The 24,154-nt window shown below is 37.9% G+C and overlaps 3 protein-coding genes across 4 annotated transcripts; 2 read left to right on the plus strand and 1 right to left on the minus strand.

The window, feature by feature from the left end:
* The first annotated feature begins 154 nt into the window (after window positions 1-154).
* taok3b (TAO kinase 3b) lies at window positions 155-8,741 on the plus strand. Of its 2 annotated transcripts, XM_059358527.1 has the most exons (8): window positions 155-904; window positions 1,769-2,005; window positions 2,128-2,256; window positions 2,381-2,584; window positions 3,702-3,941; window positions 4,664-4,876; window positions 5,137-5,319; window positions 6,978-8,741. In XM_059358527.1, the coding sequence occupies exons 2-8, from the start codon at window positions 1,820-1,822 to the stop codon at window positions 7,137-7,139; spliced, it is 1,317 nt and encodes a 438-aa protein (XP_059214510.1). In that variant the 5' UTR covers window positions 155-904; window positions 1,769-1,819; the 3' UTR covers window positions 7,140-8,741. The 2 variants fall into 2 exon arrangements, with proteins under 2 accessions (XP_059214510.1, XP_059214509.1); XM_059358526.1 differs by lacking the exon at window positions 155-904 and having other exon boundaries at window positions 939-2,005.
* A 2,992-nt stretch (window positions 8,742-11,733) lies between these two features.
* On the plus strand, window positions 11,734-13,417 carry m17 (IL-6 subfamily cytokine M17). The gene is made up of 3 exons (XM_059358472.1): window positions 11,734-11,914; window positions 12,366-12,514; window positions 12,666-13,417. Exons 1-3 carry the CDS (start codon window positions 11,860-11,862, stop codon window positions 13,128-13,130), a joined length of 669 nt encoding a protein of 222 aa, XP_059214455.1. The 5' UTR covers window positions 11,734-11,859; the 3' UTR covers window positions 13,131-13,417.
* Window positions 13,418-15,545: 2,128 nt separating this feature from the next.
* tescb (tescalcin b) lies at window positions 15,546-20,953 on the minus strand. The gene is made up of 8 exons (XM_059358206.1): window positions 20,748-20,953; window positions 19,307-19,376; window positions 18,974-19,054; window positions 18,742-18,881; window positions 18,588-18,649; window positions 17,520-17,627; window positions 17,392-17,439; window positions 15,546-16,905 (listed from the first exon to the last, which is right to left on the minus strand). Exons 1-8 carry the CDS (start codon window positions 20,806-20,808, stop codon window positions 16,828-16,830), a joined length of 648 nt encoding a protein of 215 aa, XP_059214189.1. The 5' UTR covers window positions 20,809-20,953; the 3' UTR covers window positions 15,546-16,827.
* Window positions 20,954-24,154: the final 3,201 nt, after the last annotated feature.

The following is a 24,154-nucleotide window of genomic DNA, read 5'->3' on the forward strand; positions in this document are numbered from 1 at the left end:
TTTTACCATTTATTTTTTCACATTTACCATTTGATTTGTAAAAAAGAATCTTGCGATAGAGCCTGCTGTGAAATAACTTGAGGCTTGTTGAGAAGTGCCTCCTGTAGTATTGCGGTGTCTCTTTAAAGGAAGGGGGAGTGTAGAAGAGGGACAGAGGAAAGAGATGAATAGAAGGCACCAGAACCACCTACCATGACCAAGTGCGCTGTAAATGTAGGACAGAAATTCGAGTGGAATACAAACGGATCGTCAAGCGACATATTCGAGGGAAAACCATGTTTGGATGTGCCTTATCTGATTCAAACATTTTTAAAAATGCGACCACATGCGATCATTGGAACACAGGAAAAGTATTTCTCCCTTCAAACATTTCTTGCATTTTGAAAGGGAATAGAAGAGTGGCAGTAAAATACATCCCTGTGCTATCTGTCTCCGATTATCAATGGTAGGCATTGCATAATTCACCCTTATCCACCGGAGCCATTTGGTTCCTCCTTTTTGAGAAGAGGGGGACGCCAGAAAAAAACCGACTACATCCAGTAGCTGCCTTCTCGGTGGTGCCTGCAATTGTTTGGCAATGCCCTTTTCTCTCTTAGGAAGAACTTGCAGACAGTAGCGGGGGAACAAGCACGGGAAGGATGCATTTAAAGCTGGATGTGTGCTGCATTCAGGGAGATTCGGCAATAATAGCAGCTCTAGCAGAAACAGCGAGTGCGGAGGGCCTGGGAAGCACCCAGCCCCACTATCTCCTCCTTTTCCTCCCCCCCTGCAGGACCATGCTTGCGTGAGGGATGAGGCTGTGCACAGGGACACCAGGCCAGAGCTGCGGCCTACTTCTCACAAGAGCCGGTCTCTCGACTGCAAGATCTGTGAACACATTGCCACCATCAAATCAGCATCTTTGGTACGCAGCTCTCTCTCTCTCTCTCTCTCTCTCTCTCTCTCTCTCTCTCTCTCTCTCTCTCTCTCTCTCTCTCGCTCCCTCGCTCTCGCTCTCCGTTTGCATAAAAATACGCGTGTGTGCTCGCGCGCGCGTGCATTTGTGTGTATGTGTGCGTGTGTGCTGGCGGCGGGGGGTGAGGAGGGGAGGGAAGGGGTGTCTGTGTTCTCAGCTGTACATCTGTAGTCATGGCAACCAGATCCTGTTAATGGATGTCATTTTTTCCATCCTCAGCTTCCCTCTCTGCCTCTGCTTTTATGTGTGTGCGTTGCATTTATATGTATTCCATATAAATCTCTGATGCCTGTTGTCTATTACCAGTGAGATTTACTTTTTTCGTCAGATTGTAAATGGTGCATTTCCACGTCTTCTCTCATGCCTCATGTCTTAAATAGTCATCTCACAGATCTGGTTTTAACAGTGGTATCATATAAATGTTATGTGTGGTTTGATGGATTAATTCACGTTGCTTTCTAGTATTAAGAGTTGATTCTAATCAGGAGTATGAATGGGATTAAACTGCTGAGCTTCTGTGTTTTGATGAACTTTGACTCTTTGTGTGATGCTGACAAGCATTGATGCAAAGGACTGTCAGATCCTGTATCAACCCTTGTTTAGTTCTTGGGTTATTGAGGATGTTTAGTAATCTGCAGAATGATTATTATCCAGTTTGGGAATATTGTTTGCACTGTGTGGTGTGTTTTAGGCCCGATCCTCTGACTTACCAGCGGTCTGTCTTCCCTTTTCCCACTATCTCCATCATGACAGTTGTTTCTCTGTGCCAGCTTTGTGTCTTTTACTTCCTGCTTCCTGTCTTCCTCTGTCTAGGTCATCAGGTAGATCCAGGAGCATGAGCAGGACTTTGAGCTGCGGGAGCAGATGTCTGGGTATAAGCGCATGCGGCGGCAGCACCAGAAGCAGCTGATCGCCCTGGAGAACAGGCTAAAGGCCGAGATGGATGAGCATAGGCTCCGGCTGCAGAAGGAATTAGAGACACAAGCGAACAACACTTACATTGAGCTGGAAAGACTGGCCAAACGCCACGCTGCTCAAACAGACAAAGAGGTACAGCCTCAACAGCATCTAAGAATGAGGGGGGAACTACTGATGTAATGAACTTCATGTCAAACTTGTGCATGCACAGGCATTTTGGGTGTCAATTTGAATATTTGAATGTTTCTTCACAGATGAAGTCAGTTGCAGCAGAAGAGAGGAGGATCCAGCAACAGATTGTTGCTCAGCAAAAGAAAGAGCTGACTACTTTCTTAGAGAATCAGAAAAAAGAGTACAGGATTTGCAAAGACAAGATCAAAGAAGTAAATATCACAAACAAATACATCATCACATCTATTCAGTATGAAACACATTTTCTATGAGATTGTCTTCAGACTATTCAGACTCCTTTCAATCTGTTCTGTTTTTTATTTGTCTGTGTTACAGGAGATGAGCGAAGACCCTTGCACACCCAAGGAGGAGAAGCAGGAGCGTCTGTCCAGGCACAAAGAAACAATACAGCGCTCTCAGGCTGAGGAAGAAGCTCATCTGCTGGCCCAGCAGAGGCTGGTCTACGACCGGAGCTGCAGGGCCCTCAAACGCCGGAGTCTGGTCAGGAAGCACGAGTTTGAACAGGAGCAACTGAGAGAGGTAATGTGATTTCCTGACACTACATAATATGTATTCAGACTTTGCAGACAATCTCAAAGTGAAATATCACAGTTTTGGACACGACTCTTGTTATTTTCAGAAGATGTTTGGACACAAGAAATGGTCATTGTCAGTGATGACAAATCAATACCAGATTCCAAAGAACAACATAGTTTCTTTATATGAATAAATTATGGATGCAACTCTCGGGGATAAGTTCATTGTTTTTATTTTTAGTAATTTGTTGATTATTGTCTGATAACTCAATTAATTACTAATGCACCCTTAGTGATTTTTTTCCAACTGTGACTCTCACCAACTGAACAAATATCCAAGGGTTTTCAATGTACATTTTTATGAATTAAAACAACAAAAAACCACAAATCCTGACATTGGCAAGCTTGAACCAGCAAATAGGGGGGATTTGGGGATTTTTCAAAAGCAGGGCCAAAAGGTCTTAACAAGGCAGTAAACATGGTTGCATTGAGTACACATTATGCCCATCAAAATAGCTCATTCCCATTGGCCAATCGCTGTATACAGATATCTGCATATGAATGCAGATAAAAAAAACATTTTTTAAAACTAATAAAAAGCTAAATCATCGTCAGACAATAGGCGATGGGTTCTGCATTTCTGCCAATGTGCTCTGCCTCTTTTGCTCTCTACAGTTTACCTGCATGCAACGCTCAAATGTGATAGGTCAATACTACTCAGATTGCAAATGAACCTCTATCAAAATCTAGTTCCATTGTCTTTATATCTGTTTATAGAGATGACAATCAGGGCAACTTACACCTTGGACAATTTATTTGAGAAACCCCCTATGCATTACATATTTTAGGTGTCTTAAAACAGTCACTACAATTGTGAATTATAGCAGCAACAACAAGCATAAAAGAAGAGGACCTAACACTGTATCCTGTGGGACACCAAAATTAACCAGCAGAAGCAGTCAAGGGCTTTTATATGAAACTATGTGCAATGTAGTGCTCACATAAGATACACGACTCTAGTCTTTCACAAATAAGTACACCCACCTAACAGAATATTTAGAAAGCTGAATTTGCATATGCTGTCATTAAAAACAACATTTACATTAAACTTGTTGTTGCAGGAGCTGAACAAGAAGAGGACCCAGAAGGAGATGGAGCATGCCCTGATGATCCGGCAGGACGAGTCCACCCAGGACATGGAGCGCAGGCAGCTGCAGATGCTGCAGAAGCTACGTATTGAACTCATGCGGCTGCAGCACCAGACAGAGCTGGAAAACCAGGAGGAGTACAACGGCCGGCGGCAGAGAGAACTACACAGGAAACACACTCTGGAGCAGCGGCAGCAGCCCAGAAACCTCAAGGTGCCTGCAACTTTCTCTTTGCAAGTGTGGTTATTTACTGAGGTGATATCCAGAAAACGTCATTTTGAGAAGTTTTAAAAGTTTGTTTCTGGAGGTGACATGAGGAGGATTACATAATACTTTTAGTAATGATCATGCAGGTTTTGCAGGATCTGTCCCTTTTACTATTTCCACTTCTGACATTCGATTTACCTACCTTGTATTTTTATTCTAAGTGCCCATCAGAAATTTAGTAGTAAGCACATCAATGATGTTGCCATGACAACTGCTTCTTCCAAAACATTTCTATGATATCTTTCACATATTTAAATCTTTTCTCCTTCCTTTATCTATTGTCTGCTTTTATTTGCTTTTGTTTCAGCTACAATGCTAGAAAGTGAAAGCTCACTTTCTGTATGCAAACTGAAAAGTTCAAGGGCAAATTCATTAATGACTGAATTATTTAAACCACTTAATCCACTTCAAAATGATTTACTAAACATTGGCAGCCTGAGAAGGTGAAATTAAATGCATTCAAGTTGTTTGGTTTTTAGTTAAATTCAGAAAGATACAGTTCAGTATAATCATTTTGCATTGTTAAACCAATAAAGACAAACTGAACTATTAACCAAAACTGGTTTTAGGTCAGGCCGGACATAATCGGGTGACTTTTGATTGTGTTTTATCTGGATGTAATATGAAAGAACAGGACACAAACATTTATTTCTCTTTTCACCCTCTAGGCGCTGGAGATGCAGATCAAGAAACAGTTCCAGGACACTTGCAAGGTGCAGAACAAGCAGTACAAAGCACTTAGGAACCATCAGCTGGAGGTCTCTCCCAAAGGCGACCATAAGAACATCCTGAAGAGCCTTAAAGAGGAGCAGACGCGCAAGCTGGCCATACTGGCTGAGCAGTATGAGCAGAGCATCAACGAGATGATGGCTTCACAAGCGGTACGAAGATCCTGAAGCATCTTGTCATGCATTGCAGAAGTGGGCCTCATTCATCATTTGTATGTTGTATATTTATTTGTGCAACACATTTGCTCCTTACCTCAGACTAATGGTAACTATATGTGCATCAGCTTACTGTTATTTTGTGAATCTTTTGGAGAAAAAAAAGAAAAAAGTTGGCCTGTAGTTTGATAGATGAGGCCCAACCTATGCTTGTTGTTAATGTGTTTGTAACTACCTCTGTCTCGCCGGGTCTCTAGATGCGATTAGACGCAGAGCAGGAAACAGAGTGCCAAGCTCTGAAGCAGCAGCTGAAGCAAGAGATGGAGCTCCTGGATGCCTACCAGAGAAAAACCAAGTCACAGATGGAGACCCAACATGAGCGAGAGCAGCATAAACTTGAGCAGAAGGTCTCCATACGCAGAGCGCACCTTGAACAGAAGGTAGGTTTAAGATTGAAGCCGTTCTAAAATACTTTAAATGACTGCAGCGTGATAGCGTACTGTGAAAAGAAATGACGTCAGGATCGATAAATGTCCAGAGAGAATCCGTGTTGACAGCAGCATATTTTTGGGGGAATTTCTACAATTTAGTACATCGCTTATGACCACAAATATAAATGTGTTGAGGGGAAGAGGGTGGATCATGTGTTCCCAAACATGCAATTGTGAAGGCATTAGTGGGGGGATTCCACCAACTTCTAATGGTTGGTTGGACTTGCACAGCTGATGTGTCACACTCTTGTCCTACTGGTGAAGCTCATCACTGGCAAGTGATAAGGAAGCTTGTGGTGACTGTAGAGCTCTGCAGCTGTTTTCAGGTCAATAGTAGAGTTGGTAATACAATGCCATACACAAGGGAATGAGAATTTCAAACTGAGTTGACGTAATAAATTCTTGTTCGTGGTGGTGGTGCTCGAGTAAAAGCCATAAGGTAATTTCAGAGTGCAGTTCACTTCTACATGGCTATCATAAATATGAACTGCATTTTGTCATCATTATAATACAGGTGCATCTCAATAAATTAGAATATCATAGAAAAGTTTATTTACGTCAGTAATTCAATTCAAAAAGTGGAAATTACACATTATATAAATCCATTACACACAGAATGAAACATTTCATGTCTTAATGTATTTTTTCCTTCTAATTATAATGATTATGGCTTGCATTTAATGAAAACCTAACATTTAGTGTCTCAAAAAAATTGAATATTACAAAAGACAATTTTAAAAAGTATGTTTAACATGGAAATGTTGAAAAGTATGTCCATCTATATGACTCAATACTTGGTTGGGGCTATTTGACTTGAACTACTGGAAATTGACTTTTTCATGATAATCAAATGTATTGAGATGCACCTGTACTACAGATCAGCTAATCGAAAACTTTGCTAACATAACCAAACATAAAGGAAGTGCAACAGAACAAGATATAGCAAACCAGCTAATATTACTTTCTAGTCCAACAGCAGGAATGCCAGCTAGATGTCTGTCTTTAATTTTACCAACAACAAAAAATGGGTCTGAGATGTACTCTTGTCCAGTTTCCTCTCGCTTTTTGGTCTCTGCCATGATGAACCCTGTTCCATGGCTCGTTCAAATTGCTGTTGTTTAGCACACCAGGATTCGCCCTGTGCCTTTGGATCTTGTGTTGCAAACGTTTCTGCATAAACAGTCTCACTCTTGCACAGAATGTGTGGCAAGTCCGTGTGAGTCTAGACTAGTAGCATACGACTGGATAACTGAGACTTTTCTTATACTGCATGAGTTGTGTGAGAGTTTGTAAACTGATGTTTTCATTTAGTTTCGCTGTTGATAAATGCAGCTCCCATTTACTTCAATTGATTTATGATTCTACTTTCACTGTGGAATCATGCTATAAAAAATAGTTTTCATCATGAATTCAAGATAACACAGGGTGAGTAATTGATACGCAAATTAACATTTTGAGGTTGGAGTATTCCTATTAATTTCCTGTCATTTTGGCAAGTAGCTTTGTGACATCTCTTTCGGAAAGTCTTCGACATTCTGGCAACAAAACACCAGCTGAAACTTAGAGTCCACATAAAGAGTGACTACCATCATTTTTTCCAATTGCAGATTGAAGAGGAACTGGCTGCACTTCAGAAGGAGCGCACCGAAAAGATCAAGCACTTGTTGGAACGTCAGGACAGAGAAATTAACACTTTTGACACAGAAAGTAGAAGCCTCGGCTTTGGAAGCCTGGGATCTCTGGACTTCCCCAAAGAAGACAACAGATGAAAGTGGATTTATCTTTAGAGGACAACATATCCGTGCCCTTTTTTTCGCGTCCACTTGACGGTTTGTCACGTCCACGGTGACAGAGCTGGATAACTTTCTCTATTGCTTTTCTTCTCTCTTAGATATTGCATCTTTGAATGGAGGTGTTACGTGCAATGAGAACTTCTTTTGTGAAACTTGAAGGGGGAAAAGTAAAACAAAAGAATCTACAACAACATGTCAATAAAACTCAAACCTAGTCAGTGTAACTCAAAACTTATGTGTTAAAAATAACAGACTCTTTCCTCCATGCCATTTCCTCCTTTTGGTATGAATTGAATAAATCAGGAAATTTTAGTAAAATTGGCACTTTGATATGTTTAAGTAGAAACCCATCATGTTCGTATGATGCTTAATGTGTGTGTTACATGGAGGGACATTGTGGAATGTGAGCTGCGGACTCCCCCGTGGTGTTAAGCTGCTTTGTCTTTTTTTAATTGATTTTTATTGATTTTGTTTTATTTGATTTCATGCTCTGAATGTGAATATTACTGTATGGGGTCACTGGATAAAGTCAGAGTTTATTCATTTAATTTTTTATTTTTTTATTTTGGTCATACTTCCATATTGTGCTTATGCATACAGTATACTGTGGTCCCTCACTTTTCTAGGCAACAGTTCTTACCTTTTCTTTTATTTGATATGTAGGATCAATTGGCATTCGCTTGATCAACCCGTTTATCTTATCACAACTCAAGATCCCACTTGGTAAAACTGCTTATTATTGCATGCACTTTAAGGACAAATTCAGGTTGTGAAGTGAAGCATGAATCTGTCAGAGATTTTAGCTGTTTGTAAATAAAAGCATTTTTTTTTCATTTTTAGCCTATGGATACTGAACATAAGCGCCATATTTGATATGATATTTTCACAAATGCCTTTATTTAAGTTGTGCCTGAAGCAGATTTTAGTTCCGTGTTTGTTACATCTATATTTTATTTACTGAGGTCGGCACCATTTTGTTTTTGGTTTCATCTAAACTTGTGAATCATTTTAATGTTCACTAATCAGAGTTCTTGTAAAGGAAAATGGTGAGAATTGTGCTGTATAACTTTTGATATGAATATTTGTACATGAGAATATAGCTAGAACATACAGAGACACTGGTCTATTACTGATAACAGAGCTTAACGATAAAGATTTTTGCTTCGTTTTCGTTTTATAATATAGAGATATGGTCATACAATAGCTCAATATATTGCTAAGTCAAATCACTAGACTCTCAGATTGTATAAATGCTGGTGGATGGAACCACAGACTTCTTATATAATATCAATATGAGGATCTTTTATGGATCGACGCTTCTACAAAAGCAAACACAACATGTGGGTCCAGATTGCATTTGAGTAATTAGTGTCTAATGATCAGATTTACATATTTTTTGCCATGTTCATTATGGTCATTGAACAGGTTGCACAATGTTTCCATTTATACTGAATGGAAAGATAATTGTTTGGTGCTTAATTTCTAATACCACCTTTAGCCTTGTAGTTTTTTGTCTTGGAGAGACGATTGATTTTTACAAAATGTAAACGTGAAGCATTTTGAAACCCCCTCTGAGTCAAAACACTACTAAGTTTTTCAAACACTCATGACATATTTAGAGTACCCCATGCAGTGAAACCCTCTAAAAATGAAATATATGTATGAAAAAATAAATACTATTTTATCACAGGTCAGTTTTTGAAACATTGTTTAATGTGGTGGTCTTGAATGCAACCCTGTTATGTTTGGCAGGTATTTTTGATTTTTTTTTTAACCTGTTTTTCTTTTCATTTCAGAGCCACAACTTGTATTAATGTTCGGTCATGTTCCTCACAGGGCTGAAAGGTGGAAGATGTCCCCTGAACTAAAGGGACAGTTCACCACAGAATCAAAAATACATATTTTTTCTTTAACCTGTAGTGTTTATCAATCTAGATTGTTTCTGTGTGAGTGTCGGAGATATCGACCCCAGGAATTATTTTATTTCTAGTATAGTTCCTACATGAATCTGTGAAAACACGATCTGTGGATTACCTCGAGTGTCCGGATCATGATTTCTGGATAGAGACATTATTGTTGAGATTTTGAAATGTATTTTTTGGACGTTTGAGCACCACAAGCTGGATGCCATGATGTTAAAAAGTGGCTATGGCTGATATCTCCAACACTCAATAACAATCTAGACTGATAATAAGCACTACAGGTAAGAGATAAAAATATGTATTTTGGATTTTGGGGTGAACTGCCCCTTTAACAAAGTATTTTAAATAGAGGAATATAATGACATTCAATTTCTGATGGCAATATAACTTAAATGCTCTTGTTTTACACGTAGAAACCTAAAATTCTGAATTTGTTATGTTTGACCAGAGTGTGTTCTGAAGTTGAATGGCTCCTCTAGATTTTTCAGCCTTTTACATTTTCACAAACTTTCTGAAATTTGATGAAAAAAAAACGTTTCTCATATGCAGTAAGGCCTTTTGTCTGGTCAAATATAACTGAAGCCTTGCGGACAAATGGTTCCATAAAAAAGTGCTATTGGGGTGCTTGAATATAAGGTTTGCCTGAGAGCTTCAGAACGGTTATGAACCTTACAATTTGTGTGAATTTTAAGTTACTATAAAGATGTATTTAGTTAGAATAAAGGGGACTTTCCTAAACAACCTTATTCACCATTTCCTGTGCAGTTCAAAGACAAAATAAAAGAGATTCTGTTGAAAAGAAAAGGAGTCTCAATCAACATCCTGCATCATATGACATAGCATTTCTCATTGTTTGTGGTTTAATTTCCTTGTAATGCTTGCCTATGTGGTCGAGGACTTCTCACTTTTGCTTTTCTTTGGTGTGATGTGACCGCTGTGGCCTACATTGTATCAAAATGCTGTCTTCTGTATTTGACTGTATGCCGGTCAAAGATAACGTGTGAAAACCAGAACCTTGAAATGAGAACAGGAGGTGAGAGGGAAGTTACACTGCAGAGCGTCCACTCTTTTCTAGACTTCCTTACATTTCAAGGTAAACATGCTTGATTTAGGGTGTTGATTGGGGGCTTTTTTAGGGCTTGCTTTCACTGTTTGTGCTGGCAGGAATCCGACTGTAGTTTCCTTGAATTGTCGACTTCTGCGGCACCATCTGCAGCCGTTGCCCATCTAACCACAACCCCTGTATTATCCCCTGGGGTAACTGGAAAGCCCCGAGGATGGCAGTAGAGTGGTTAGCCTTTACCTGCAGTAATGCTGACGGTGCTGTGGTGCGTCGAGTTCCCCCTGTCTTTTCTCAAGTAGTCGGTGGTTTAACAGCAATGCATTGTCTAATGTGGATGTTTGAAACACAGACCATCAAAAAAGATGACATACAGGTCTCTCAGTGAGCTGTTTCTGTCCTCTCATTAACCCTGTGATGCAGACAGCTGGATAAACACCTCATAGGGTGTCAGAGTCATTGGTGATTCAAGATAAGATACGACAAGTCATGAAAAACCCATTTTGTGTTATTTTCATATTTTACATAATACTCCAGGTTCCTCATAAACAAACCACTGGAGCATGCAACACCAGCATATGTCACAATGAAATCATCCTCCGATAACCCAAGCGCAGCCTGTCAGGGGCTCCAACTTGTGGTGTAATGACACTGACATATTGCCTATTTCACCCTCCCCTTTACGCACTTGTAAAAGTTTGTGATTGAGAAATGCACTTCCTGTGATTTTGCCAGCTTCCTGCACGAATACCCGCACGAAAATATTGCTGCAAAAAGTCACACATGGTCTAAGGAGCAGCTGTTAAGAGTTATAATGACCAAAAATGCATTAAAATCAAGAGAAGTTGGCCAAAATAGTAAATTAAAAAAGCTGAATACTTCTCAGGGATAGTTTTTAAGAAACATAATATATTTTAGAATCAATTCTACTTCTAACTGCATTTCATTTTGTTCTAGTGTGGTCATATTTAAACCAGCAAAACCATGGGAAGAACCACACAAATACATTTTATTGGTATTAGATTGTAACTGTATGGTTTCCTCAAAGAATGTATGTATGCTTTCACTTAAATTTCGGCTATTTCAAGTGTTTCTCAAGGCACATTTGCTCTTATTTTGTAGTAAGCATAAGAAACCTCATCACTGTGCAACTTAGCAGGTGTGAGAAAGTGTAAGTGACCTGCCCACAGTACACAAATTTCTCACCTTCACACCCACACTCCCTAGAGGGCGGTAAAAAAGCATGTCAGTGAACTGTGTCAAAGGAGAGGCTGACCTCAGACACTAATTTATTTTCATGCGTGACATACTTTTCTAAATTCAGCCGATGATTGTTCCTCGAGAGACATAAATATATCACATTTCTAGTATAGTTTTCTGAGCTCAAATAAAAAGGAAGTGCTATTAAAACTACTGTGCTTCACTGTATTGTCACACTGTCACACTAATTAGACCGCGTCCAAACATGCCTGCTCTTCGACCAGGCATGTTTGGACATTGCCCACGTGTTTGATAGAAGAGGAAAGAGAGAGAGAGAGAGAAAAAAAATGCACATCTGAAAAAAAAAGGAGGAAATTCTGGGAAATTTGGTTGCCTCACAAAGTGCACGTCATTTCCTCCTGTGACAAATGTGTGGTTTCTGTCTTTTAAAAAAGTTTTAAAGGAGTGTGATTATGACGAGTCCGTGCAATTCGCCTGTGATACAGAGTGGAGAATGAATGGTCATGTAAAGAGTATGATTTTTCAACAGTTTATGGAACCAGCAACAAGTAAGTTTTATTACATCTACTTTTCTATTACAATGGAAAAAATACAGTTGCATCTTTTCTTGTAACTGTGCACGCTTTTGTGGTTATTTTCACTGCCTTACAGGTTGTGAAACTGACTGAAGTTTCAGATTCAATTACTGCTTGACAGTTTTTTTTGGAACATTTTTGAATGCAGTAAATTACTTTTAAAACAGTTTTTTAAAGAATCTGGCCAGTACTTAAAGACACTGACAAAGTTTAAACATGCTGTAACTACATTAAATGTTTCTATAAAATGTCTGAAGTGATAATAAGACAGTTTTCCAGTGTTGTTTCTTCAATAACTGAGTGTTTGCAAGGGGGGAAATCTATTTTTATCCCTTCTGCCTTCTAGTTGTGGCTTTAAAAACTGAAGTTCCCCTCTCTGCTGGGATGTAGGGTAACCTTAACTGACCAGTTCCTTTCTCCGCAGCATTACTCTCTCTCCTGCTGGTTATGGCTGTTGATTCAACAAGAACTGTGGCAGCAAGCAGAAACCAGCAGTGTGGGAATTCTCTGCAGCAGACTGTGAAGCTAACCAGACTCATACAGAAGGAATCTGTCGACCTAATCAAAACATATGTGAGTACAGACGTAAAAGTGCTGTATCTTATTTTGCTGTGTTGAATCCTCATCTGCTTGTTCAGTACTCCGCCCTTTTACACTTTAGACATAATATGCCTCCTCTTCATGTTCCTCTTTATGATGTTATTTTTTAAAATCTTTGTTGCAGAAAGCCTCTCAAGGAGAAATGGCAGAGCTCTTCTGCAAGGTGTCAGTTAACAACGTCCCTGACCCCAACATCTCCGGCCTGGAGCCTTCAGAGAGGATTGCCAGCATCTCCACACACCTCCAAGACTTCTTCCCGCATTTCAAACGAGTGTACGAGCAGCAGACGGACTTGCAGTCACCCACCAGCCCGCTGCTGACCGACCTCAGCCGTGTCAGCGCTCGCAGCAGGAGCCTGGCTGCTCTCGTAAACAGCTTCTATCAGAGCCTCTTCCCAAATCTGCCTTTACCAGAGCCAGCAGGAGGGCCGACAACACTACCTCAGCCTCAGAACGTCTTCCAGCAGAAGGTCTACGGCTGTGTGGTCCTGAAGACCTACAAGGAGTTCCTGTCAAACGTTTCTAGAGAACTGAGGACTCTAAAAAGCAAAGTGTGCAGAAGGAGGATACAAATAAACATGTTCTTCTGAGGATGACCTAAGGCTGGCCTTAGACAGTTTCCATCAGCACTTATACTCACTGGGTTGAAAAAGACTTTAAAAGATTAGTGAGTATGACGGTGGCTGGTACATCAGTGTGATAAAGCCTATTTATGGTATTTAATATTTATTTTCTTGGTTCTGATGAGAGGAATGCTGTTTAAAGAGCAGGAGTGTGAATGTATCTTATGCAAGTTATTTAATTTGTCTAATATGGAAGGTTCTACTTTGCTGATGTAAACTTATTTGCTGTATACAGAAGTATTAAAAGATATTTTTCAGCTGAACTTCTTTATGATGTTTCATTTCTGAGTGTGGTTGCATCAATAATGTACAATTCAGCAACATGGGAGTGTCTGGAAAAAGGACAAGCTCAAAAACAGACTCAACTTGAGTATCAGTAGATCTGTCAAGACTTTTGTGCAAAAAAGTGCTAAAAGATAATACAAAAATAGCGTACTTTGTCTTAGAAGCATCATGTGCTGTTTTCTGCACAGAATAAGTCCATCAAGAGGGGTTAAAAGAAAATCAGGAAGCTGCTGAGACGCTGACTGTGTGATATCAGCTCAGAATGACGCATGTGTTCAACACAAGGCAGTATCGGATAGGAAAGATTTCATGAAACTGGCGGGCTGTCTGGCCGGTCACAAGGTGTGGGTGTGTGTGGGTCAGATAACTGTATGTGTTGCATCCTTTTATAGATGGAGATGCAACTGTGTGAGAGGTGGGATGGGGAAACAGAAGAGAAGTTGACATTCTGCAGAAAAAAACCCTTTTTTAATAGACGAATGACAGACACTGCACACCAACATTGTATCTATATATACATATAGATTTAACACATATACTAAATATTTTTTGTTAGAGTGAAGTAATGCTTAACTAAACTTTCCTCAGATCACAAGCTCTCAGGAAACTGGAAGTAGATGGGGGATTCACTCTGGGTCATGAATCAAGTTCCCTGTTATAACTGAGCTTTATTTAAAGCACCAACACAGAGGGTACCTCAGGGCAACAGGCATTCTTCAGTCTACATTATTCATTTATTTTCACTACCCACAACTACTTTACAAGACAACAGAGAGCTGCATGAAGTCTGCCCCAGAAGATTCAGTATTTATGAAAATGGAGACACTTTGGGCTAGTCACAAATCCTCTCTCTAAAACACTCAAATCCACCTGACTTGGAGACACACCAGTTACATTTCAACACCAACACAAGGGAGAACATACGAACCCCAACAGACTAGAGATTTAACCAGGACCTGTTGAAGTTGCTGTAACCACTGATCCACCTGTTATCAGCACAACACTTTGGACTGCAATACACTGCGTGCATTCTTCCAAACTACTGTTTCCAGACTCATGTAACCATGACAGTAGACAGTTGTTCAAACATGGATGTTACTGCAAAATAAAAAAAGCGAGATGTTTATTTCCAACCAGGCAGCAGAGAATCACCACGGTTTCAAAGTGGTCACCAATGATGAGTGTCACTAACTTGAATAATTGGTCAAGAATGTGTTTTTGCAGAATATTCTGATCTCACAGTGAAGTTGACCTTTGACCTTTTAGATATACAATGCCATCACATCATAATTTGTGTTCACAAGTTATGGCCACAAAAATAAAGAAAGAAATTCCTTTCAGTTGTTCCTGAAATATCGCATCCACAAAAATTGGACATCAATGGATTGACAGACTTAACAATCCAAAAACATAATGCGTACCAAATCACTCTTGACTGCAATAGTGTTTTGTGACCCATAGTGTCTCTGTGAGGCGTATGTGCTCAAAGTGACATATACAGTCATGGAAAAAAAATATTTTTCTTTTTCTTCAATTTCTTGTTAATTTTAATGTCTGGTACAGCTAAAGGTACATTTGTTTGAATAAATATAATGATAACAAGCAAAAATAGCTCATACAAGTTTAATTTAAGAGCTGATATATAGCCATTTTCCATGGTTTTCTTGATAATAACCAAAATAATTATCAAGAAAATCATGGAAAATGGCTCGATATCAGCTCTTAAATTAAGCTCTTATGAACTATTTTGCTTGTTATCAATATATTTGTCCAAAAAAATTTACCTTTAGTTGTACCAGGCATTAAAATGAAAAATACATTGAAGAAAACAAGGGTGGTCTGATAAGTTTTTCCATGACTCTCTCACTCTCTCTGTAGATATATATAGATATATCAGAACTAAATTTAAACAAAAAGGATCATTATTACCAAATGCTATACATTCAAACCCAAGAAAATATTTATACAAGAATATACCTTTATACATGCTGTTATATGAAGAATCCTGTGACTGTCCACCAATGAACACAAGTAAACAATTAGAAATCTGAACCACATCACCCAACATATAACATGTTAAAGCACAGCTGCATTTAACATTTTTCATTATCTGAGGTACCTACCTAAAAACAAAACACACACTATAGAAATGTAGAAATGTCTTTAATGAATCAGGTGCAGGTTCATTGTCATTTTACATGCTTTACACATTTTGACCTGTAGAGGGCAGTATACACCCATGACTGAATACACTGAAGTATGTCTGAAGTGTATCGGAAGTGCTGATGATCATCTTTGGAAATTCTAGACAGTCTATGACTTGGCATTCACATTAAATATTAAAAAATGAAGTATACATACATCAGTATACATCCAACACACAACACAAAGACATAAAACTGTTCTGCATAGAAACACCAAAAGCTGGGTATAGAACAAACAGGTACTGATACAAGCTTTTTGTATCAGCACCTGTTTGTAGAGAGGGGTGATGACAACGAGGAACCTTTGCTGTAAAGGAGAGTTTGAACCTTTATGAAAACACTTAAATTATATAACTGCTCCTGTTGTTGCTATTTAGTGTGCATATTTTAACTCTTGGCTGGTTTAAAGCTCCTGAAACAATGATTGAGAGCTTAAGTTGAGCTTGAAATTTAAATGATACAAAGTTCTGACAGGATGAAACTGCAAAAGCTTTGTTCGCATATTGTATTGTAATTGGAATACAGAGGGATTTAAGGGTAGTTAGATAAAAAATAAAATGATCTTCCTAATGTGAACCGGTCAGTATTCCTGGAATAAGAACTCATCAGATGCTGCATTTAAGCATTTAATCCTGCATGCCAGCACTCCCATTTCCTTATTATCAGAAATACACATCATGAAACTGAAGTCACATAAGTTTCACTGGCCTTTATTGTGCAAAGTTGCCGTAGTGTGAGAGCATGTACCATGTGCCATGTTTTTAATGTGAATGAAAGGCATTTATAATGATTGTATTGCTATTGGACTTGATTATATATATTTAAAGACAAACCTTTATATCCCTGATTATAAGAGTTATTGATTTATGGCATGAACATTATTAAAGGTTCTTCAAGCATCAATATCTGCATGCATAGAGTCATACTGTCTGCTTCTCCAGACATGGATGTGTGATTATTGCTTAACAGACTGATTGTTATTTGACTGATTATCTCATATTATTGCTGACAATCAAATCAGCTACTTCTACTACATCTGCAGTATACAGGGTTGCATTGAATTTGCATAGTTTTCAAACATGAGTAAGGCATAATATTAAATGCAAGTGACAAACTGGAAACAATAAATAGTGAAACAATAATTATAAGTCACTGCATAGCTTAGTGCACCAACGTCACTTACACAAGGTTGGTGTGTCCATTTTCAGGAAGCGAATGTTCATTTTTGTCTCGATCTCAAAACCTTTCAGCAACTAAAAAGAAAAAAATTTTGTTTAAAATGTATATTGCTGAAAATGTCACTATCTAAAGGTAAGCTCGACTTTTAATTTTAATTTGCAGAGTTTGTATTCGACTATTATGATCCATGTCAACTATACAACACATTCTACTATAATAGCATATTTAAATTAATTATAAAAGTAAGGATAATTAGCTAAGAACTTAGTCTGATAACATTATCTGTGAAAAGCAAATATATAGTGCATTATCAGGGCATTTACAGTTAATAATAATGCATTTTTTACACACATAATGCTTTCTGAAGCACTATTTTAAAAGCTATAAAATATTATAGATGTGACCCTTTAATGATTTAATAGTTCCAGTATTGTATAGATGCTCTTGACCTTACTTTTTTTAATGACTGTTGATATAGTGTGTAAGAGAGTATCATGTGTTTATGAGTGTAGTCATGGAGCAATATAAATGTCTTCATAGTGGGTATTCTGTGCACCAACCTTTAGGAAATCCTCGAATGTGATTCCCTCGTAGAATTCATCAGGTTCCTGCGTGTGACAAAGTAAAGTTGCAGACAAACAATGAATCAAACTTAATGTTTTCTTGAGCTTCACTACAGCTTACTCACCATGTGACCCATTGAAATACCGGCCACCTCCAACATGGCAGCATCAGCAATGCTTTTGGCTTTGTCCTTCTCCAGTGTCTCGCTGTGAGACAACAGCTCCTCCACCACCTGGACAGGTGTGAACAACAAGTTGAAATAAGATATTATTACTACAACATCTACAAGACTCAAATCCCTGATCTGAAAAGTACAGAAGCCCTAAGGGCAATTGAGAAAAAAATATTGGTGATGCATTTTCTAAATCTAATAAAAGTTTTGCAGGTTAGAAAATATGTATGCCTTAAGTCCCATTTAGAACATGAGATAATGGTGCACTCCACCCTCTTGTGGCTGAAATGAGTATTACAACAACAAACACTGAGAATAAAATAAAATAAAATAAAATAAAATAAAATAAAATAAAATAAAATAAAATAAAATAAAATAAAATAAAATAAAATAAAAATAAAACTCACCTGCCAGACCTTAAGAAAAAATATCTTGGTGAAAACAATTTTAAAAATACAAATAAATTGTCCTGACAAATAATAATAATAATTAAGAAAAACTAAAACTCCCCTACCAAACCTTTGCAAAAGAAAAAAAAAGTTATCATGAGGAGTAAAATAAAATGAATGAAACAAAACTCACCTGCAAAATAAAATAGAAGATAATAGATTAAAATAAAATAAAATAAAGTAAAGTAAAGTAAAGTAAAGTAAAGTAAAGTAAAGTAAAGTAAAATAAAATAAAATAAAATAAAATAAAATAAAACAAAACTCACCTGACAAAATCTTGGTAAAATCGAGTAATGGCTCACCAGTATTTTCTTTCTGACTTGCCTCTAAGAAAAGCTTAAGGGAAGAAAATGTTTCCTCTCTGCCTTTTTTAGCTACCAGCTAGCTGACTGCTCAAGTACGGAGTGGAGATATCCAATAAGCAAGTGTGTGTTAGATAACTTCCTTCTATAATTAAGACTCTGCATCTTCAGTCACCTTCAATATTCAGATGTGAATGTTTGAATGATTCTGACACACATTAAATCCCACATGATAAACTCCAGATTGTGAGTAGTGAGCAGAGTCTTACATGTCTGTATTCCTCGAGGGTTATCGTCCCATCGTTGTCCGTGTCATGCATGTTGAATAAAACTGCAGAGAAAAACACAACAACAGCTCAGTTCAGCATTCTATGTGTCAGCCACAGATAATCATGTGATCATGTGATTTGCTTTAAGACGCACATCTCAGTTTCTCCTTCCTGACGCTCTCACGCTGTTCAGTCGTTATGTGCAGGGCCGGGGGCCTGAAATGGGACATGACCACCAGGAACTCCTCAAAGCCGATCTCCTCAACATTACCTGCTTCATTCTGGCGGAAGTTTCTATAGAAAGTTCAGACAATAACATGAAGCAATTATTTAAACCGTATGCCATACTACAAGTACAGACACATTTCAAACTGTCATCACTGTACCTTCTGTCAAAGAAGGCCTCTATGATCTGCAAACGGATGGGATTGCATGCTAGATCAGGGATCTCCTTGAAGTGATCTCTCCTGAGGGTGCAAACAGATTTTTAAGGAGTGGCACATGGTGTCACACAATATAATATATATTCACAACCACAAGTTGCAGATTGCATGCAGACATAAAGCCTGTTAGGCAGGTTTCCACTTCTAAGGAAAGCTGGAGAGCAACGAGGCCTATTTGTTTAAAGAAACAAACACACACGACAACAAAATGGAAACCTGAAAAAAACACTGAAAAAAATCCATCAAGTGCTAAAAAAATAATCAAAATCAACTTACTGTAGAGTATTTTCATTGTGGCTCAACTGCTTGAATCTTTTATGTAAGACTCCAATCTGTTCATATGAAACTGGAACCAGAAAAGAGGCAAGCTTAACTTTTTGCATCGTGCATGCATAAACAGAATAAATGCCTCCAAAAACAGACAAATGTGGATACAAAACTCGTCAAACCTATTGGACATTAATCATTTTGACAGTTCATTGTTCTCTCAAAAGTTTTCCTTTCGAGGCAGCTGATTTGGATATTCACATTTTATGTAAAACACTGTGCAGTTGTTGCCACCTGCTGATTCTATCTCCTCTTTGAGCACGACATGAGCAGTGGGAGAGGATGTAAAAGTCCTCCAACCATACTATTACAAGTAAAAGTCCTGCATTAAGTAAACATGTGTAAGTATAATTAGCTAAATGACGTATAAAAAGTAAAAAATGACTTAAGGCACAAACGTGTCTTGTGTTCTGTATTTTAAATGACATCATTACATTTTTATTTCTCATATGTAAAAGCAGGATTTCTCTGCTGTAGTTGGTTGAGGTGGTGCTCATTTATAACCATGATTATAGTTCTAATTATGGATTAATCTGCTGATTATTTTCTCTATTGGTGGATTGATGGTTTGCTTTGTAAAAGTTAGTGCAAACCTACATTTTAATGCAGCAAATCTTCACTTTTTTAAAGCATGAATGTTTGTTGCATGAAACAACATGTTATAATAGTTATACAGTTATAATAAAACTGTTGCCAGTTATTTTCCTGTCAATCGACTAATTGATTAAATTAATAATCCAATCAGCTGTACTTGTATGAACTATTAGGCAGTTTAACTTTTAACAAAACACAATATCTTATATGCTATTTACATGTAAATGTGTTATGTAACTAAGTAGCCTAGTAATTAAACGTGCTAGATAAATGTAGTGAAGTGAAAAGTACAATACCCTCTAAGATGAAGTGGAGGAGCAGTTGAAAGTGGCATAAAAGGAAAGTCAAGTACAGTACTTGAGTAAATGTAGTTACATCCCACCACTGCATACGAGGCTACAGGTAAATTAAAGCATACAGCAAAATGTCATAACAGCCTGTTCTCCTTTTCTCTTTAATGGTTTTGTCAAAGGTTTCAATATAATGTCCGATCTATTAATAACTGCACCTCCTTCTGTAAACTGGGTGAAGTTTCACTTCCATTAACTTGCAGCGTTAATTATTCAATACTGCTGCAGCACACAGACTGGCTCTCACTGTGTAAATATACACTGAAGACACTGAAGTCTTAACTGAACACGTTATTCTCTACGTTGACATGATCGGATTTCCCCTTTAAGACTAAATTGAGGTTGAATTAAACCATATTTCCGGTGCAGCATGGTTTTCACACATCTCACTGTACATGTCTGACAGATGCAAAGAAGCTAATAATGCAATAATGATGAGTACTCACAGCCTGTCTTTTCCGCCAGATCTACGTATTCTGGACCAGGTGAGGACTGCAGAGCACCCATACCTAAAGAAAAGATCCAGCAGTCCGGTTTTAGCAGGAGCAGAGACAGAAATGAGCCTAAACTGTTGGGACTGAAGCGGATCTCACAGGGGCATGTCTCAGTACTGGTCCATGTCACCCTGAGTGTTTATATGAGTGTCAGACTTGTGTTCCCTGTGTGTCTCCAGGCAGGTCTCATCCTCTGCGAACTGCGCAGCCGGCTACTTCCGCAACTACAGTCCCGATGACGAGACATATGACAACAGGCTGCACTTTGAATTATTTAGCCACACTTGTTTATTTATTCAGAGGCTGCGACCATTGGCTGTTTGTTTATACTATAACTGCCAGATAGGAGAGATGGAAAGTATAAGGTGTACATGTAGTTCTCAAATATCATGATGCAGGCGTAAGAAGCTGAAAGATGAGCGATAACATAGGCTACTGTTTCACACGGCACAGACATTTTTTAATATTATTTTGTAACATATCGTCACCCTGTTAAAATAATCGCCTAACTCATTTTTTTTCAAGTTTTGCAGGAAACACAAAAAACTTCACCAAAAGTGTAACATATGACATTTATTGATCATTTCACTCAAAAAGGATGTAACAAAGGATGGCTATTGGCATAGTAATAACAATGTGTGTAAATTATGTAACTTAAGAGAAATAAATGAGTCATTTTTTTGAACATGCCTTTGTGACTTAAGCAAGATATGGTAACACTTTATTTTGAAGGTGTCTACATAAGAGTCACACAAGCCTGTCAGAAACATGACATGACAAGTATCATGAGCATTAATGTTACTTCAAAGTATCATTAATGTTCATTATTATGTGTAATAATAATAATAATAATACTATAATAATCATTATGACAAAATAGTGCAGAATAACCCCCAGAGAGATAAAGACAGTATAAGATCGTCATCACATAGGTATGTTAATTTGTCATATGGAATTATGATATTTTCCCTAATAAGCAATCTGATGATACAGTATTTTATACAGTCTATGGATACAATTTATTCCTTAATATGGGAGTTAAATATTGTTTCCAGTCCACTTTAGGGGAACCAGTAATTTTATTTTATTATTTTTTTGCGAAGGCCTGCCCATGGCCCTTATTAAAAAGAACATTTTACTGTTAATACTTTAGCTAATAATTTCTGTACGATAGAACACGAAACAATTGAACACTTGTTTTTCTCTTGCTCGGTTACAATGCTGTTTTGGAAAGATGTTTATCGATTGTTAAATATTGGGATTAACAATTCTGTGTTTAACAAATTTCAAGTGAAGATTTATATGGATCGTCTGCCAAAAAAGATATCCAAAATGGTGAACATAATTCTTATTATAGGGAAATATCATATAACAAGAATAAATGGAAAAACAGCAAACCCACCATAAATTGTTTTAACAATGAAATAAAAAATGATATAACATCCCTGAAGACATTAACGTAAGATAACCAGTCCATAACTGATTTGTATGAAACAATGTCTAGGTCTCTTGTCTTTTAGGATGCAATCTTGTTTTCTTTTATCACGCGCACCTTGTTGAAAGTCAACCCCTGTATTTATTTTATTTTGTTTTATCAACGTGTTCTAAGCTTGTACGGTTTGATGTTTCAAAAAATTGTGATGTGAAATAAAGTTGGAAAAAAAATACTTTAGCTACGGTAATAAATAAAATGACATGGCTGCCGTCAATTAGTTTGCGTCACATGATTACCTGCGGCAGGTCAAAGGTCATTACGTGACGTGACCTCCGTTTTGCTAACGTGCAGCTGCAACGTTACGATGGTGAGTTTTGTGTGATTGAATCACTTCTCTCATATCACGTTTTATCTATATTCTTAGCATTATGCCGCATAATATCGCCCCTGACTGCTGGTTCTTCTGATAAATAGTTAATGCTCACAGTGACGCTCACCTCTATTTAGCTCCTCGCTGTGCAGTGGTTGATGTTATAATGAGCTGTGTTTGGTTTGAACACTGAAGCTGTTGTGTTATTGCTGATGTTACAGTGAGCAGGACAGATTCTGCAGAACTCTGAATCATGTGGCTGGCCAATCACCTGTTGATCTGTGTGAGTTATATGAGGTGACCTTTGAGGACTTCCTGCATTAAGGGTAGTTGTGCTCTATGTGAATGATTACAGCTAAAAAGTCATTAGCTGTAATAAGACCACACGTTTGATACATGCATTGAAACTTTTTGATCTGGACGAAACTTGAAATCTGCAAATGCTTTTTGTGTTCAATCTTTCCAGTATTCAGATCCGATATTTACCTCTGAGCTTTGCAATAGCTACTGTAAATGTGTTTGTATGCTATGAAGTAAGTCACATGTCTATGATATGTGCATCGTATCATCATGTATTTGGTGTTTTCCATACTGTTGTCAATTTTTTTTCATTTGTTTTATATAAATTGGACTAAAGATAATGCAGTCTACCATATCCAAGATCAGGTTTTTATCCTTTAAATCAGTATCATCACTTTTTTGCCAGTGCATCTTTAATTGAGTTGAGGTTCGAGTCTATTGATCTGGTGTGGGGAAGGTAAAATTGTTACGTACTGGACCAAGACTTCTAAATATATCAAACTTATTAGCATTTTGGGTTTTCAACTATTTGCTGTATGGCATATTTTATGCCACAAGAGGGCAGATCAACAAACCGGATGTGCTGGTCTTTTAAGTGGTGGAAGAAATGTATGCTTTTTTATCCAAAAGCATGACCGTGCTGTCAGAAGTTTCTGAGCTAAACTTGACAGTCTGCAGCCACTGTCAGACGGCTCTCTCCACCTCTGACCGGCTCAGATTTCACGACTAGTCTGCAGAAAATTGCTGCTGCACTGGTTCAAAGCATCAGAAGTGTTGCATTTCAGGTCATTCATCTCTAAAAATACCTGTTGTGTCATCACTTACTGTTCTGGGATGTGACCTGAAGTTTTCCGTTAACTTCAAACCACAGAGGAGTCAACAGATAGCAACAGGTTTCTCCCCCGGATGAGTCACGGTTAAATTAGGAACCGAAACACCTACAACTTGCCTTATGAATAACTAGACACAACATGTCATTACCGCATGTTGTGCAGTTACCTCCTGTGTTTTTTAGATTACTTTTGGCTGTCAAAAAAAATAGAGCTCAGTCAGTATTTGTGGTAACTTTTTAAGTGTGTATTTTCCCCAAAAATATCCTTGAAGACTTTTGCAAAGTTTATTCTGTTTCTGGTCATGTTGTCTGCAATGTGAAAAACACCATCTGGTACCTGAAAGTTTCTATGAATTATCACAGCAGTCCTGGCTCTGACTTTTGAGCTTTAAAATAAACTTTTTCATGTACATCAGGGATTT

Source organism: Centropristis striata, chromosome 19 (genome assembly GCF_030273125.1).
Source record: "Centropristis striata isolate RG_2023a ecotype Rhode Island chromosome 19, C.striata_1.0, whole genome shotgun sequence".
In the NCBI taxonomy this organism is placed as follows: domain Eukaryota; kingdom Metazoa; phylum Chordata; class Actinopteri; order Perciformes; family Serranidae; genus Centropristis; species Centropristis striata.